We start from the raw sequence: 15681 nt of genomic DNA, 5'->3' as shown, positions 1-15681 counted from the left end.
TTAGAGAAGGGGCCAGTGGTTAACTCTTAAAGAGTTAGACATTCTCGGTAGGAAAGCAAATGCTCTGACTCGTTACAGCATCAAAGGTTGACATTACAAAAATCTGTTTTTCTCATCACTCTTTCAAGTCATCTATATATAATAAGTACGTCATATCATCACTTTTCTTTATCTGATTAAATACATATTCTCATACCTACTTATACAAATTTTCACATAGAAACTTAGAAGGTGAACAAATTTCTCTTAAAATTATATAATAAATATACTTTATTTCCTCCTAACTCCTACAAACATTCTCAGAGTGACTGAATTTTAAAACAGGAAATAATTCAAATACTATAATTAAAAAAAAAACATTTAGTTATTACTTAGAAGATTTAGGTCTTGTTCACTTGAGTGGATTTGAGGGAGAGTAATTGAAGGGATTTGAGAGGATTTGAAAATAAATTTTTTTGTTGATTATTTAAGTGAATTTGGAGGTAAATGAGATTGAATTTGGAAGTAAATTTTTTTAATCTGTCACGTCAATCAAATCCTAGACTAATTCTCACAAACTTTACTTCCAAATTCATTCTCACTTACCTCCAAATTAACTCAAATAAACAATAAAAAAATTTATTTTCAAATCCTCTCAAATCCCCTCAATTACTCTCCCTCAAATCCACTCTTAAAAAATGATGTTTGTAAATATTAAGTGAGTTGTTGGGGGTTGAGACACTGACATGACATGGTGTCTTAGGTCTATCTTCACATGCCCATTGCCCAACTCATTCACCCACTCCAACCCTTCTTATAAAACATACACAACCCTTATAGTTTTTAATCCACCATAATTCTCTTCTTCACATCTCTTTCTCTCTCTAAAAAACAGTACAAAAAAGAAACACTCTCCCATGGAGTTGCTCTATCTACTGTACCTCGTCCCAACGTTGTACTCATGTTTACTCATCTGGAAAATGTTGGAGGAGAGACGCGACAGGGAGTGTTACATCTTGAACTACCAATGCTTCAAGCCCCCCAACGACCGCATGCTGGGCACCGAATTCTGTGGGAAACTCATCAAACGCTCCGAAAACTTGGGTCCCAACGAGTACCGTTTTCTGTTGAAGGCCATCGTCAGCTCCGGCATCGGCGAACAGACTTACGCGCCAAGAAACATCTTCGAGGGTAGAGAGGCAACGCCCACATTGCACGACAGCATCGAAGAGATGGAAGAGTTCTTCAACGACGCCATCCCCAAGCTTCTGGAAAAATCCAAAGTCTCCCCCTCCGAGATCGACATCCTCGTCGTCAACATCTCCATGCTCGCCACTGTCCCCTCCCTCTCCTCGCGCATCATCAACCGCTACAAGCTCCGCCACGACGTCAAGGTCTACAACCTCACCGGCATGGGTTGCAGCGCCAGCCTGATCTCCATGGACATTGTGAAAAACATCTTCAAGACGCAGAGGAACAAGATGGCGTTGGTGATCACCTCGGAGTCCCTCAGCCCCAACTGGTACACCGGCAACGACAGATCCATGATCCTCGCCAACTGCCTGTTCCGCTCCGGCGGCTGCGCGATTCTCTTGACCAACAAACGGTCCTTGAAGGACAGAGCCATCCTGCGGTTGAAGTGCCTGGTGAGGACGCACCACGGTGCCAGAGAAGAGGCTTACAATTGTTGTGTTCAGCGGGAAGATGACCAGGGAAGGCTAGGGTTTCACCTTGAGAAGACGCTTCCCAAGGCTGCCACGCGAGCCTTCGTTGATAATCTTCGAGTCATGGCACCCAAAATATTACCTGTCCGTGAGTTGCTCAGGTTTCTGTTCATGTCGCTTATAAAAAAAGTCAACAAGAACAACACTCCGAAGTCTGCGATCACCGGAGCCACAAAATCTCCGTTGAACTTCAGAACTGGGGTGGATCACTTTTGCTTGCATACCGGAGGAAAAGCCGTGATCGAAGGCATTGGAATGAGCTTGGATCTGAACGAGTACGACCTGGAACCGGCGAGGATGACGCTGCACCGGTTCGGAAACACGTCGGCGGGTAGCTTGTGGTACGTGTTATCATACATGGAAGCGAAGAAGAGGTTGAAGAAGGGTGACACGGTGTTCATGATAAGCTTTGGAGCAGGCTTTAAATGCAACAGCTGTTTGTGGGAGGTGATGAAAGACCTGGGAGACCCAAATGTGTGGGACGATTGCATTGATGACTACCCACCAGAGACACTGGACAACCCCTTCATGAAGACCTATGGTTGGATCAACGAGGTTGAAGACCCCTACACTTACGAAAATATCCCTGATTTTCTCAAGTGATCACTGTTGCAAAAAGGGACCCTCTTCATTCTTTAGATCTCTCCTTACAGGTGCATTCATGTAATTGTGCATTCAATTCTTCTGTAAACTATACACTTACTATTATTGTTGAACCCAGGCCTCTAGGGTTCATTACCCAATAACGTGTGCTGCTTCTAACACCGTCAAGAAGTTAGCCACACTGTCAGAAGGGTACTATGCTTTTCTTTCTTTTTACTTTTACTTTCGTTTGCATTATTTGTTTCAAATCTCTTATAATAACCCGTTTCTTTTTTTCTTTCACACAAAATCTAATAACTTTTCTTAGTTTTTTCTCAATTAGATTATGCGTTTTATCTACTTTGCATTATCATGTATCGTTCAGTTCTTCGAGTACATTCTTTCTTCCTGCCGAATATCGGTCAACTATGAATTAAATTCCAATTGAATATGTCACAAACATTCATTCATATGGCTTATAGTAACTTCACAGACGAATTTAATTGTACCAGCAGAGGGGTTAATAGCAGTGGTTGCAAGTAATTGAACGTAGAAAGAAAAAAAAATGGATTTTGCTTCTTTTTTCTATACAGAAACCACAGAAAGTAAACGCACGAAAGGGACCAGGTAATGGTTGATGAGGGTGTTTGAGCTGTGGGGTCTTGTATTAATGGGTCTCTCTTTCTTCTTTCTTCTTTCTTCCTGTATATGCTGGTTAATGGATAAGACAAAATGACTATATTATAATAGCATGGTACAAAATCATGATCTTAAGTTACTTGAAAAAAACTACGTACAAATAAATATACTTTCAATTTTCTAAATAAATAAAATAATACTTATTATATTATTACTATTGAAATTAATGTAGTATCGAACTATTTACATCCGTGTGATTTAGACCCATATAATACACAATTTTAGTGACAACCCATATAATAAACAGCTAACATATAGTACAATTTACTATAATATAAATTTAAACTATAACTCGTATAATATAATATAGCATATCATTTTAGTTGGGAGTGATTTAGTATGAATTACCACTGTTTGTTTTAACTAAATTTTGGAATTGATTTTGAGATGATAAATAATTTTTTTTCGAGATATTGTCAAAATTTATTATAACTTTGATAATAAATTCTTGATCAAATTGTTGTAAGTATAAGAAAGATTTAATTCTTTAAATTGGATACAGGGATAATATGCATATATTTATATATATTTTTTTCTCTAGTCTTTAATTTAAGTTCAGTCTTGGCTCTCTTTTTTCAATTATTTCTCATTTATTTGACCTTTTTAATTTAATATTTACAAAATTTCATTTCTTCTCCATCTCTAAGATCCTAGTTCTTTTCTACCACTTGTTCGCTTCCTCCTGCGAATGATAGAGTATGATGGGTTTTGAAATGTAGGGCATGAAGGTGTAGTTACTAGTATAAAATTAGGTTTTTTAACTCTTAATACCTTTCGGTTTTGATGAAACTGTAGAAGCAGTGAAATTTTTTATAAATTTCGTGAACATGTAAATTTTGGTTTATTAAAGAAATAAAGTTATATGTTTTTTTTTTCCTCGGTTAAAAAACAACCAGCAGAGTCTAAAGATGTGTCAAATAATAATAAAAAATTAAAAAATAATGTGTTTATGGCTTTAGTTCTCTATAATATTGGAATCATACGATCCTACACATTTCTTCTAAAGCTGACATTTCATCTGAAGCTGACATTTCATCTTACACATTTTGAACATGACTTATGGCTTCAGTCCTTTATAAAACCGGTGTGATAGGATCCTAACGTTTCGAACCTGACACTAGGATTTTAAGTTGAACATTTTCTTAACAGGGCAGGTGACTTTGATTTTTAACATAACCGGTGCCATAGGTCTTTCAAAACTCACCGTTGAATTCATCATTAATTGAGTTGCCTGAACAACATCTATTGCTTCGGTTCCGTTGAGAATCAGTCTTTATGCTTCAATTTTACTACCAAAAGTGTTTGAACCAAATTTCAAAATTATCACCGAAAATTTTAATTTTTTATTTTTTGATGACAGACATCAGTTGTTGGTAAAACTGAGAGCAGTTTATTGATTCGATTATTAAAATAATCGAGACAATATGTTTTTAGACTTCGGTTATTCATTTATCCATTCTTTGCTTTCCTCATTTGTATTCTGTGTGATGGTGAATACGATTCTCTTCATTTTTTTTTTTGTGTTTTTGTGTTTGCTTTGGTTCCTAAGACTAATATGTTATTTGTATTTATGTTTAGTATTGTATTTTTTGTGTTTAGGTAGTGTATTTTTGTGGTGAGATTTTGTATCGTTCCGAAACGTTGGCAGTTTCATTCTTCACCATTGTTGTCTGTCTTTCATGCTCCTAGGTTCCTATTATTATGTTTAAAATTTACTTTTTTAATATGACCTTATGATTTTGTAATATGTTCTTCATTTTTTATATGTTGAATATGTGATTAATTGTATGCTTAAATATATTGTTGTATTGAGTTAGTTTTAGTTTTCCATTTGAGATTCAATGCAAAATATATTCACTATCTTCAAGTTTTTATTGTCAAAATTTATTATAACTTTGATAATAAATTTTTGATCAAATATTGTTGTAAGTATAAGAAGTATTTAATTCTTTAAATTGGATATAAGGATAAGATGTATATGTTTATGTGTACTTTTTTTTCTAGTCTTTAATTTAATTTCAGTTTGAAACTGCCTCACTTTTTTTTCTATTCTTTCTCATAGTGTTGTCAAAATGAGTTGTAACTCGCGAGCCAACCCGACTCACCACAAGTTTGAGCTCTATTGAGTTTGAAAAAAATGTAATTTTTTTATGCGGGTTATTTTTCAACCCGGCTCACTTAGAACCCGACTCATCCGGGTTGAACTCGTGGTAAGCTGGGTTGGCTCACCAACCCACCTAATTTATTTTTTTGTGTTTCGATATTATTAGTTAGCATTTTTTATTATATTGTAGATGGGGATAAAAAAAATGTTTCAAGAGAGAAAAATATTATAGATTTATCTATTCAAAACTTTAATATTATAAATGGACACGTGATACAAAAAATTATCAATATTTTAAAAACTTATTTGTTCGTCTTTTGTGCATGTTTTTGGATTAAACTAGCATTGTATGATTTTTTATTTATTTATTTTGTATTGTCTTTGGAGTTTAACATCATTTTAGAGTGAAATTTATTTAGATTTGAATTAAAAAAAATTATAATTTTTTTATTTAAAAAAAAACTTATAATTAAGTGAGTCAGTGAACCAACCCGTTTAACCTACCAACACATGGTGGGTTGAGCCAAGTAGTCTCGCGTTGAAGGATGAGTTGTGTCAGCTCAAGTTGAAGGTCAAGCCGAATCAAATGTCGACCGAGTCCCGACCCAAATGTCAATCGAGTCAGCCTGGATCGAGTTGGCGTTTGTCGAAGGTGGACCAAGCTCTCTCATGTCGAAGGTGAACAAAGTCGATTCTCACCTGACCAAAGATCGATCGTGTCGACCTTGGTCGAAGTTCAAGTCAAGTTAACCCGACCAAAGATCGATCGAGTTCGCCCAACCAAAGGTCAACTAAGTTGGCCTTAGCTAAAGATTGGTCGATCGACCCCGATCGAAGGTCAACACGAGTTGGCCTTGCGAAAGCTGAAGTTCAGGTCAAGTCGACCCTAATCAAAGACTAAATGTCAAACCAAGTTAGTTTTGACTAAAGTCAAGCCGAGCCAACTCTTTTTGAAGGTTGACTTAAATCGAGTTCCATAGAAATCAAGTCGAGTTAACCCCGGTTGAAAATCGAATTGAGTCGATCTATCTTATATTTAATGGACCTGATCGCTAAATATATTAGATAATCATAAATTTAATATAATTAACAAAGTGAATTTCATCTATATTTTAATTCAATTTTAATTAAATTGAGAAAAGAAATTCAAATCTAATTGTAGAATTAATATAAACATCACTTATACATCTAATCAATTTTATTAGATTAGATTGAATATTAAAAAATCCAATTTGTATTATGTTTTCTCTAAAATATAAATTATTGTTTTTAATTTTGTGTGACATATGAAGAGTTTAATTACTATTAACATTTATGTATATATAAATGCATGTCATGAAATTTTTTTAAAAACATTATTTAAAAAGTCATCCCATTCTTTAAGGTAGAGAAAGCTACAATATGTATAAAAAGTGTGACACACTCTACATCAAATGCATTATAAATAATTATAAAGTAATTCAAAATATTAACAAGTAATGAAATTTTAATAATTTTTATTTTGTATATAATTATTTGAAAATGTATGAATATTGGAGTAAGTAAAATAATATTTAGATATTACTATTATATAATTACTAATTGGTCACAGAAGGAGTCATCAAAATATTATTTTATATTTTAAAAAGAGTTTCAATGTAGGAGAAAGAAAATTAAAACTCAACAATAATTATCCCATCTAAGTTTTCGGCTGATAGCTTAGCCAATAGGATCTTATACCAGACATGGAAACAACCCGGTTGTTGGAGCTCAATGTGGCCGAAGATATATAATGAAAACTTTATATTCCTGGAATTAAAAATTTTTAAATCTTATAATGTATGAAAGAAAAATTACATTTTGATAATTGGATTCTGTTTCATAATTTAGAAACTGGTCTTAAAAAGCTTATCCTGAATTATAGCAGTTTTCAAACGTTTCTAAACTTTGTCTTTCATTATATTTGTCTTTTTTTTTTAGTATTTATCCTCAATAATATAAAGGAAAGTTGTGTGATAAAAGATATTTCGACATTCAAACCCATCTTTTACATTAACAAACAATATATACGTAATTAATAAAACATAATTAAAACACTTTAATAATTATATTATTTATAGATTTTATGGATCTAGATTTGGATTCAGTGACCCATTTATTAGTAAAATAAGAATGTTTAATCATGTTTTAATAACAATATAAAATACTTTGTGTGTCATAAGTATGAGTTAGTACTAATCACGTACCATGTAGATAGTACATAGTTAAGTACAAGTACATAAGACATATTGAGCAAGCTATGTAGTCTGGTTTGCATTGTCATATGATCGAGGAATTCTTGATCATATCAAGTAGTAAAACAGTTTTTTAAGAGTAAAGTACATGAAAATAATTTCTGAACAAAGAAAAAGTACTACTATCATCAACTAAAGGAATCAATCTTTAATAATAATAGTTTATATATATATATCTTGGTGAATTTTTAAAACCATTTAGCAAATAAAAAATAAAAAGAAATGATGAAAAGCACAGTTGTTGAGACCACATGGTTTATGAATTGCCTTTTATCCAGAAACACAATAAATTGGAATATAAAACATTCATATATGGAAAAACCAGGAGATGGGAGCCCATCTGTGGGGCTATTTCTGCAGCAAAAATTAACCTCAATAAATACACCTGTAATAATTTCTAGCACCATCCATCCCACTGTCATATTTCAAGCTCACAACTACAAGTGTTACGCTTTTAATTTTTTCAGAAACTTCATCAAACTTCTATATGCTGATCTAGACATACAGAGTCTCTTATATATGCATGCATCATATATATATTTTAAAAATATAGCAGTAGTTCTTAAGAAATGAAAGTTAAAGCAACATGTATAATTTGACAAGCTGAGCCAAAAAAATTCCTTAAAATGATGTGAAACTGATTAAAAGTAGTCTGCAAACGTATTAAAAAGTTGAATTTTTCTAATATAAGATGAATATAGGTCTGCTGCATACAAGAATGTTCTGGCGTTAAGGAAGAAATTGAACTCAAATCTAGGAAAGAAAGAAAAGAGTGTTGTGAAAAGTTAGGTGCATGTCTTTTGTGGTCCTTCTCAAAAGAAAAAAAGAATCACGCTATGAATAGCAGAGGACAGCTAGCTAGATAGAATACATAAAATGGTAAGTTTTTTTGTGGTCCGGTTTATGCTCTCACGGCTTTCCTCTTTCAATAAAAGTCTCTTAAGATGCAGCAATAGTGTGCTGAGATATCATAACATAATAAAAGCTACTTTAAAGTTGATAAATGTCTCGATTGAATAGAGATAAAACTAATTTATAATATATAAATGGATATAAACTTTATTTTATAAGCTGATTTTGTGAGATTGAGTTAGATTTAAAACTCATTTTTTTACGTAATATCAGAACTATGATTAGAGTCTTGTTTAAACAAATTTTACGTAGTATTCTGTTTCACCCATTATGGTGACTATCTAAATCACCCATTATTTTACTTTTCTGTACCTCGACGTGAAAGTGATGATATTTGTTATACCCGAGTGACCCAACAGAACAATAAATGTTTGTTTTGAGGGAACTTGTGTTGCCAAAAAACAACACAAGCGTGATGCTAATTAAGACTACTGGGATCCAGTGAATTGGCACAAATGCTGAAAGATTCAATGTGTACAAAAATTACAATGCAAATATCACTTTATAAAAGTAGGTTAAATTTAAAAATTATACAATTTTTATTAAAATTTTAAATCTCAATTCGATACCACACTGATTAAGAAAGAACACTATATAATATAGAAAACTTAAAAATATATTAATTTTAAGTTTTAAACGAGATGGTAACTTTTGACTACATGGTCCATGGTTGAAGTAGTAGTTTTCTTTATTAAACTTCATATGATAAATATAATTGTGAATCTTAACATTTTAAATTAATAGACTGAAATACTTTAAAGTTTATTTATCATTTATTATCACATAAATAGTAAAACAATACGAAACATGAAAATCAAACTAAATTTACATCCAAAAGATATAAAACAAACTCTCGATAAAACAATTACACCACTCAAAATACAAGAAGTTCATACTTTCATAATATATATTTTTTTGGTATAGCTTTAAAACACCATTTTTGATGGAAGGCGAAAAGGGAGAACTTTTGAGAAGATAATAATACATGACATGATTTGTGTGAATTAAATGCCACTTGATGGTGATGAGGTCCAGAACACTACAGATGTCTGGTTCTTCTCTATGTGCTTTCAGATTGTGTGAATAAAATCAAATGATATTTATCACACAAAGTATAATCAATAGACACATGGGTTAGATTCATGACCTAATTCGCTAAAAATGTCATGTATATATAATTTAAACTTAAAAATTGATGTTGAAGCTTTTAATTAGTTGAACAATACGAGTAGGTTCTATCAATGTTACCAAAAGTATGATTAGATAAAATACTTTTGGATCCTATTAAACTCGTCAAGTTTAGATTTTTTTTAAACTAATATTATTGGTTTGTTTTAACTAATATTATTAACTTACCATATTGATCTAAATTCGTCTACTTAAATAATGTTACTCTTATAAAATTATAAAGTTTAATGAATCCAAAGAATCTTTTAAATTATAAGAATAATAATGTCCTATAAAATTGTTGTAATACTAGCATGTGTAGGTTGGAATGATCATTTAACTTTTTATCCTAACAATATAAAAAGTGATAATTTTAAAATTTAGAGAAACATAAAACAAATAGTTTTTTTTTTATATAAGAATCAAAAATCAAATTTGATTTCTTTTGAAGAGTACAATAATTGTTAAGAATATTAAATATTGATTAAAAGGAGAAATATAAGAGGAAATATATTATTTAAATGCATGTGCATGGATTTAAAAGTTGTTTTGCAAGTTGAAGTGTAAGGTATCCGTTAAGCACATGCTAAAACATTTCATAACGTAAAGTCATTATCATCAATACACATCTTCATAACTCAAGAAAATGAAACGGAATGCGATCTTTCAAACACGGTCTTAGCAGTTCAAGAGAAGGATGAAAATGACATTAAAATGTATTTATATCATTCAGATTTTTCGAATTTATATGGTTCGAGTTTATATGTTTTCCAAATTTTATTGCAATGTTCGTTTTTGTCACCACTTGTTTTCTTATCTGTTTAATCTAATGGGAAGATTACTAGTAGAAAATATTCTAATAAATGTCATCAATTATCTATTTATCTCAAATTTATATTTAAAGATTTTGTAATGAACTTTGAATTATTAACTAGTACTAAACGAACAAGATAACCAAAGCATTTGTACAAATTGTAAATTGAAAAGCAAAAACAAACCTGAAATGGTACTCTCCGTGCCCATGTTTGACACCCCATTTGAACCCCCCAACATGGCGGCTCCCATCATAGCAAGTGTGGACTCCAAACCCATGGCACTGCCCATTAGACCACTCACCACCATATACATCACTGTAGAAGCTATAGATCCCCATTTCATGCCTCAAACCTTCCCTATACTGCCCTCTATACCTGCTCCCCCTTGCCCATGTTTCCACCCATACCCATCAACCCAATCCCCCTCATACCTCCCACTCATGTGATAGTGATAAACCCCACTTCCCCAACACTTTCCAAACACTTTCCCTTTTGGAATTCACCCTCGTACACATCCCCATTGCTGTAAACTTGAACCCAATGTCCCCAACTTGTGCTCTTCACTTGCTTGGGGTTCGACCCAATGGACCACACCACAGGGTGAGTAAAAGAGGAAGAAGAAGACAATGATGAAAATTTGGCAGGGAACAATCGAGTGAAGAGCAACAGATTGAGGAAAATCAATAGTGTTGTTGAGCAAGCGGAGAAGAAATCCAAAGGGCTAGGGTTTGAAAAGAGAAAGTAGAGGGAAGGAAAGGGGAGGACATGAGGAAACGGAAGCGAGGGAGAAGCTTGGAAGTTGGTCCATTGAATCAAGCTGCTTAGTGCATCTTCACGAAGGAACCATGGAACTCTCTTCGCATTTCTCTCGAACCCTAACTTTGAGGGTTTTCAATTTGAGGTGAAATTCTCAACTAGGAAAAAATCTGTGGTTCACATTTAACCATTCAATTTCTTTTAGCTGAACTATAGAATAATTTAATTAGTTTTTAGTGAAAACCAGTTTAGTTTTTTCAAGTATAATATAATATGGTTAGCTGTAGTTTTAATACAGTTTGTTGAATTATGTCCGGTCCTAGTTTAAACATTATTATATTTGACTAACATTTTTATAACTAATTTTAAATATAATCATGATTGCCAATTTAAATATTTTATAGCAATGTTCAAGCTGTGTGTCTATATCAACTATATCTGTATCGTCTTATCCTGTAATGAAAATTATCAAACAACCTTTCACAGTTTATCCAATCTAACTTTTCATGAGATGAATCTTCATTTCATGCTGGACCACATTGTAGTAGATTTTGAGGTAATTTGAAAGAAACAAAAAGAAAAATGCAATAAGATTTTTCCTTTAAAAAAACTGAAATGTAGTTTTTAGTATAGTATGATATGACAACAAAATTATCCAACAATAGTGCAAGGAAATTGACCATTCTATTCTTTTACATACAACTTTAAGAGACAATAGTTAAAGATAATTACACTGTACAAACAAAAACGGTTCTCTATAATTTTGCGGTATGAATGGAGACCTCTGCCAACAAGATAGTTTTAGTTCTTGATCTTGTTCACTTGAAAGTAAAAATACAGACAGATATTAAACATAATTGATAAGTAGGGGTGAGCAAAATTGATTGAACTGTAGTTAACTATTAAAACTTGTAGTGAACTAAAAAATAGTTTCGTTTGAACTAAACAAAAAGTAACTAAGACAAACTGAATTGAACTATTTTTTGTTTTATCAAACTGTACTGAATTATACCGAATCACAATAAACTATAATATAAATTAAACTGAACTGTTATTAACTGTACTGAATTTAACTGTACTAATTTTAAACTGAATTACACTCATGTTTGCTCGTTTGTGTTTTGTATTGAACAGAAAACTGTTAGTGTCGAATAAGGGGGTTTGAAAACCTCTAGGAATCTTTAGATAAAATAAAAAAAGAAACATGATGAAAGCATATCATACTGTGATACGGTATTAATAGCACTGTGAGTTTATCATTAATACCGTGATACTGTGATCATCACCTACTTAAAATGAATCACAAGGAATGGTAATAAACTGTCTCCCAGTGTTTAAACTATACTAATTTTTCCCAATTATACTGCAGTAACAAAATTCTAAACCAACGCTCAATGCATCTGATAAGACCAGATCAATTTAACTAGAACACGTAGATTTAGCTATATTAGGTAGAATGAATACACAAGTTAAACATTGAAAACTGTTGATGCTAAGTTCTCCATCTTCTTTCAGAAGCACACCACCAAATACAAACAATAATGATAACAAACGAAAAAGACACTCTACTCATCAGGCATGCTTCAGCCACTCTGTAGCGTGATTCTGCCAAGTGCTGCTATTTGGTGCTATTATTGACAACTATATCTAAATACACATACATAATCTGCCCAATACTACTGTTGCGGAAAACACGTTGTGAATATTTGAATATAGTCATAGCAGGTCTTCAGCTTCAACTTTTACTATAATTCCATTTCAATCATTGATCTACTTGTTTTCGTTACAACTCCTGACTCACTAATGGTTAAATTCACTGTTATAAAACCAATATTCATAACCAAAAACAAAAGTCAAGAAATCCTTAATTTACTCATTCATGAAACACAAGACAGGCCAGATGTCTGTCTTTCTTAGAATCATTATATAATAAAAATCTATTGACACAGGAAGAAAAAGGAGGTAATTAATACTATTTTATTGTTTTAATTTTATTTAACTTTTGTCTAATCCATCTTTTCTTAGAATTTATCTAAAAATAAAAGATGGTTCTTAATAATAAACATCAGATAATTATAAAGAACATTTAAGAGTATAATCCCAATAAATAGTATATACAATTAGTTAACGTTTTAACACTTTTTTTCTCTCATTCAAAACCAACAGAGTGATTATGCTATGAAGTAAATATTCATCCAGAAAAATAGATAATTAGTGGGACAGACCAGAAACGTACCAGAATACCATTGACAAAGCTTATGAGAACAGTGAAAACAAGAGCAAAAGTGGCGAGTTCTCTTGAACCAATATGACCAACAAAAGCCTGGCTTATAACATTGATACTGAAGGTGGAGAACCTAGTGAATATGGCTGGTGCTGCCACTATCCACATCAACTTGCTCTCATTCCGCACCCTCTTCACCAGTGATGATTCCTCTTCTGATGTTGATGTTCGCTCTTTGATCAACAACCTTTGATATTGATCTCCCTCCATTTCCTTGTTTTGGTTGAAGAGGCTATGCTAGGTAGTGTAAGGAAGAACAAAGGGAGTGAGTATATAGCCTTGAACTTTTGGTTTTATATATACAAAGTCTTCACGTGACTTCGACAAAACCAGCCTATAGTTCAGCACACATTTAAAATAAACGAACTAATCAAAGCACACATTTAAAACAAGGAAACTGTTCAGCAAGTTCATTTTTGTCTTAAAATTAAATCCAAAGAACAATACAGGGGTAACAAAAACTGTGAATGTCTCGGTCCACTCTAGCAATTCGGCTGCCTAGAGCACACAAATCAGCGTCAAAAACTCACATGACAGCTTGGAGTTATTCAAAGAATATTTGACAGCCAATATAAACTAAAACAGCACCTGCAATTGCCCAAACAGTTCAGATTCATTCAAACACTTGGTAGCCATCACGCACAAAGTCAGAAACCACTAGTCCTCCTAGATATATCCTAATTAAACCTAAACTGGACAGAAAAAACGTTGTAGTAACAGGCCTTGAACATGACCATCTTGGACCACATTTTGGTGCTAAACTGGACAGCTAAAAACGTTGAAACAGCACTGGAAAGCTCACTTAATCGAACCATAATAATGCTAATCTGGACAATTTTAAACACTGCAACCACAGACCTATACTGCTTACCATATTGGACTGCTACAAGTGCCAAACTGACTAAATTTAACACTGCAGACCAGCCCCTGAACTACTCCCTATAATTAACCATTCTAAAGCTAATCTGGACAGTTTCAAAACTGCATAATTCACCTCTGGAAACTAACTATATTGGACCATCTTTAATGCTAACCTGGCCAGAATTAACACTACAACAACAAGCCTGAAACACTTACCACTTTGAACCACTTTTGGTGCTACTCTAGACAATAATGGAAGCTGCGGGAACAAACCAGAAATGCTCACCACACTAGCTATTCTACTGCTACTAAGACAGTTTTGGGAGGCTATAGAACCAATACTGGACCACTCACAGAAAGGACTAAATTGGTAATACGAGGACCAGTTTTTCTCCTGCAGACCCCCTAAACCAGCTGCTGCATCTGACCTTAATTCCCCCACCTAGCTCACGGTTCACTCTCAAAACCATGTACCTAACTCACTACCACTAAAAGTTTCCCAGTTAGGCCAGTAACCATGTTCCTGACAGCTGATTGGCACTAAGACTGTTACGTACCTGAGTACGTAAACTAGCCAAATACAACCTTTCACACTCTCTCACACGTAACAGAACAATAAACGAATGATATTGGATGAATGAATCTCTTTTATTGATGGTAATATCTGAATAAACAAGGGTAAACAATAATTGGGAGCATAACCTCCTTCAATTACTTTGAGAGCATAACCTCCCTCACAAGACAATAATGTCTGTCACAAAACTCAATAATCAAAAGCATGTCTTTAACCCTAGACTCAAACTTTATTTATATTAATTATTTCCCGCCCATCTCTTATTAAATATTTCTCTAGAATATATCTACATTTAATATAAATATCCTTATATTTAATATTTAATATAAATATCCCTATATTTAATATAAATATCCCTATATTTAATATAAATATCTCTCCGTATATTATCCTAGCATATATCCTTAATTATAAATATCTTATATTGAATATTTCCTTGAATATATATTTATTTACTATAATTAACTTATACTATATTTATTTACTCTAATTAACTTATACTGAATATTCTCTCTGCTTCCCACCGTTCGGCCTGGTCAGGCCCCGTTGTCCTCCGTCCGACCTAACCTCTCCATGCCTTCCACCGTTCGGCCTAACCTCTCCATGTCTTCCACCGTTCGGCCTTTACGGTCAATACCGTTCGGCCTCACTTCCCTCCTACCTTTCTTCTCCTTCTCATTACCTCCCACCTTATACCCTAACATTACACCCCGCTGCAAAACAACCTTGTCCCCAAGGTTGGATTGGGGAGCTTGATCTCATGGCTCCTCATCAATTCAAGTCTGGAGGTTTGGGTGGTGGAAATTCCTCCTCGTCCTCTGCATATATCAGGAGTCTCAAACTCCTGTCCGGGCAACGGTGAGCAGGACCGAACCGCTCGCCGCATCTAAAGCACCTTCCTTCTTTCCTCCGTTTTTCATATTCCTCATAAGGTAGATCCCTCACGTTTCT

At 33.3% G+C, this 15681-nt stretch overlaps 1 protein-coding gene and 1 pseudogene across 1 annotated transcript; one reads left to right on the top strand and one right to left on the bottom strand.

The window, feature by feature from the left end:
* The first annotated feature begins 811 nt into the window (after window positions 1-811).
* Window positions 812-2624, top strand: LOC124843734 (3-ketoacyl-CoA synthase 12-like). Its single transcript, XM_047320545.2, has one exon. It carries the CDS (start codon window positions 897-899, stop codon window positions 2304-2306), a length of 1410 nt encoding a protein of 469 aa, XP_047176501.1. The 5' UTR covers window positions 812-896; the 3' UTR covers window positions 2307-2624.
* Window positions 2625-7508: 4884 nt separating this feature from the next.
* Window positions 7509-13505, bottom strand: LOC148201746 (uncharacterized; annotated as a pseudogene).
* Window positions 13506-15681: the final 2176 nt, after the last annotated feature.

This window comes from Vigna umbellata, chromosome 3 (assembly GCF_029865625.1).
Source record: "Vigna umbellata cultivar VRB3 chromosome 3, Vumbellata_1.0, whole genome shotgun sequence".
Taxonomy (NCBI): domain Eukaryota; kingdom Viridiplantae; phylum Streptophyta; class Magnoliopsida; order Fabales; family Fabaceae; genus Vigna; species Vigna umbellata.
The sequence above is the reverse complement of the archived record's forward strand: the minus strand, read 5'-3'. Positions and strand labels throughout refer to the sequence as shown.

Coding starts and splice junctions, on each gene's coding strand:
- LOC124843734 (XM_047320545.2), top strand. CDS start 897: ATGGAGTTGCTCTATCTACTGTACCTCGTCCCAACGTTGTACTCATGT.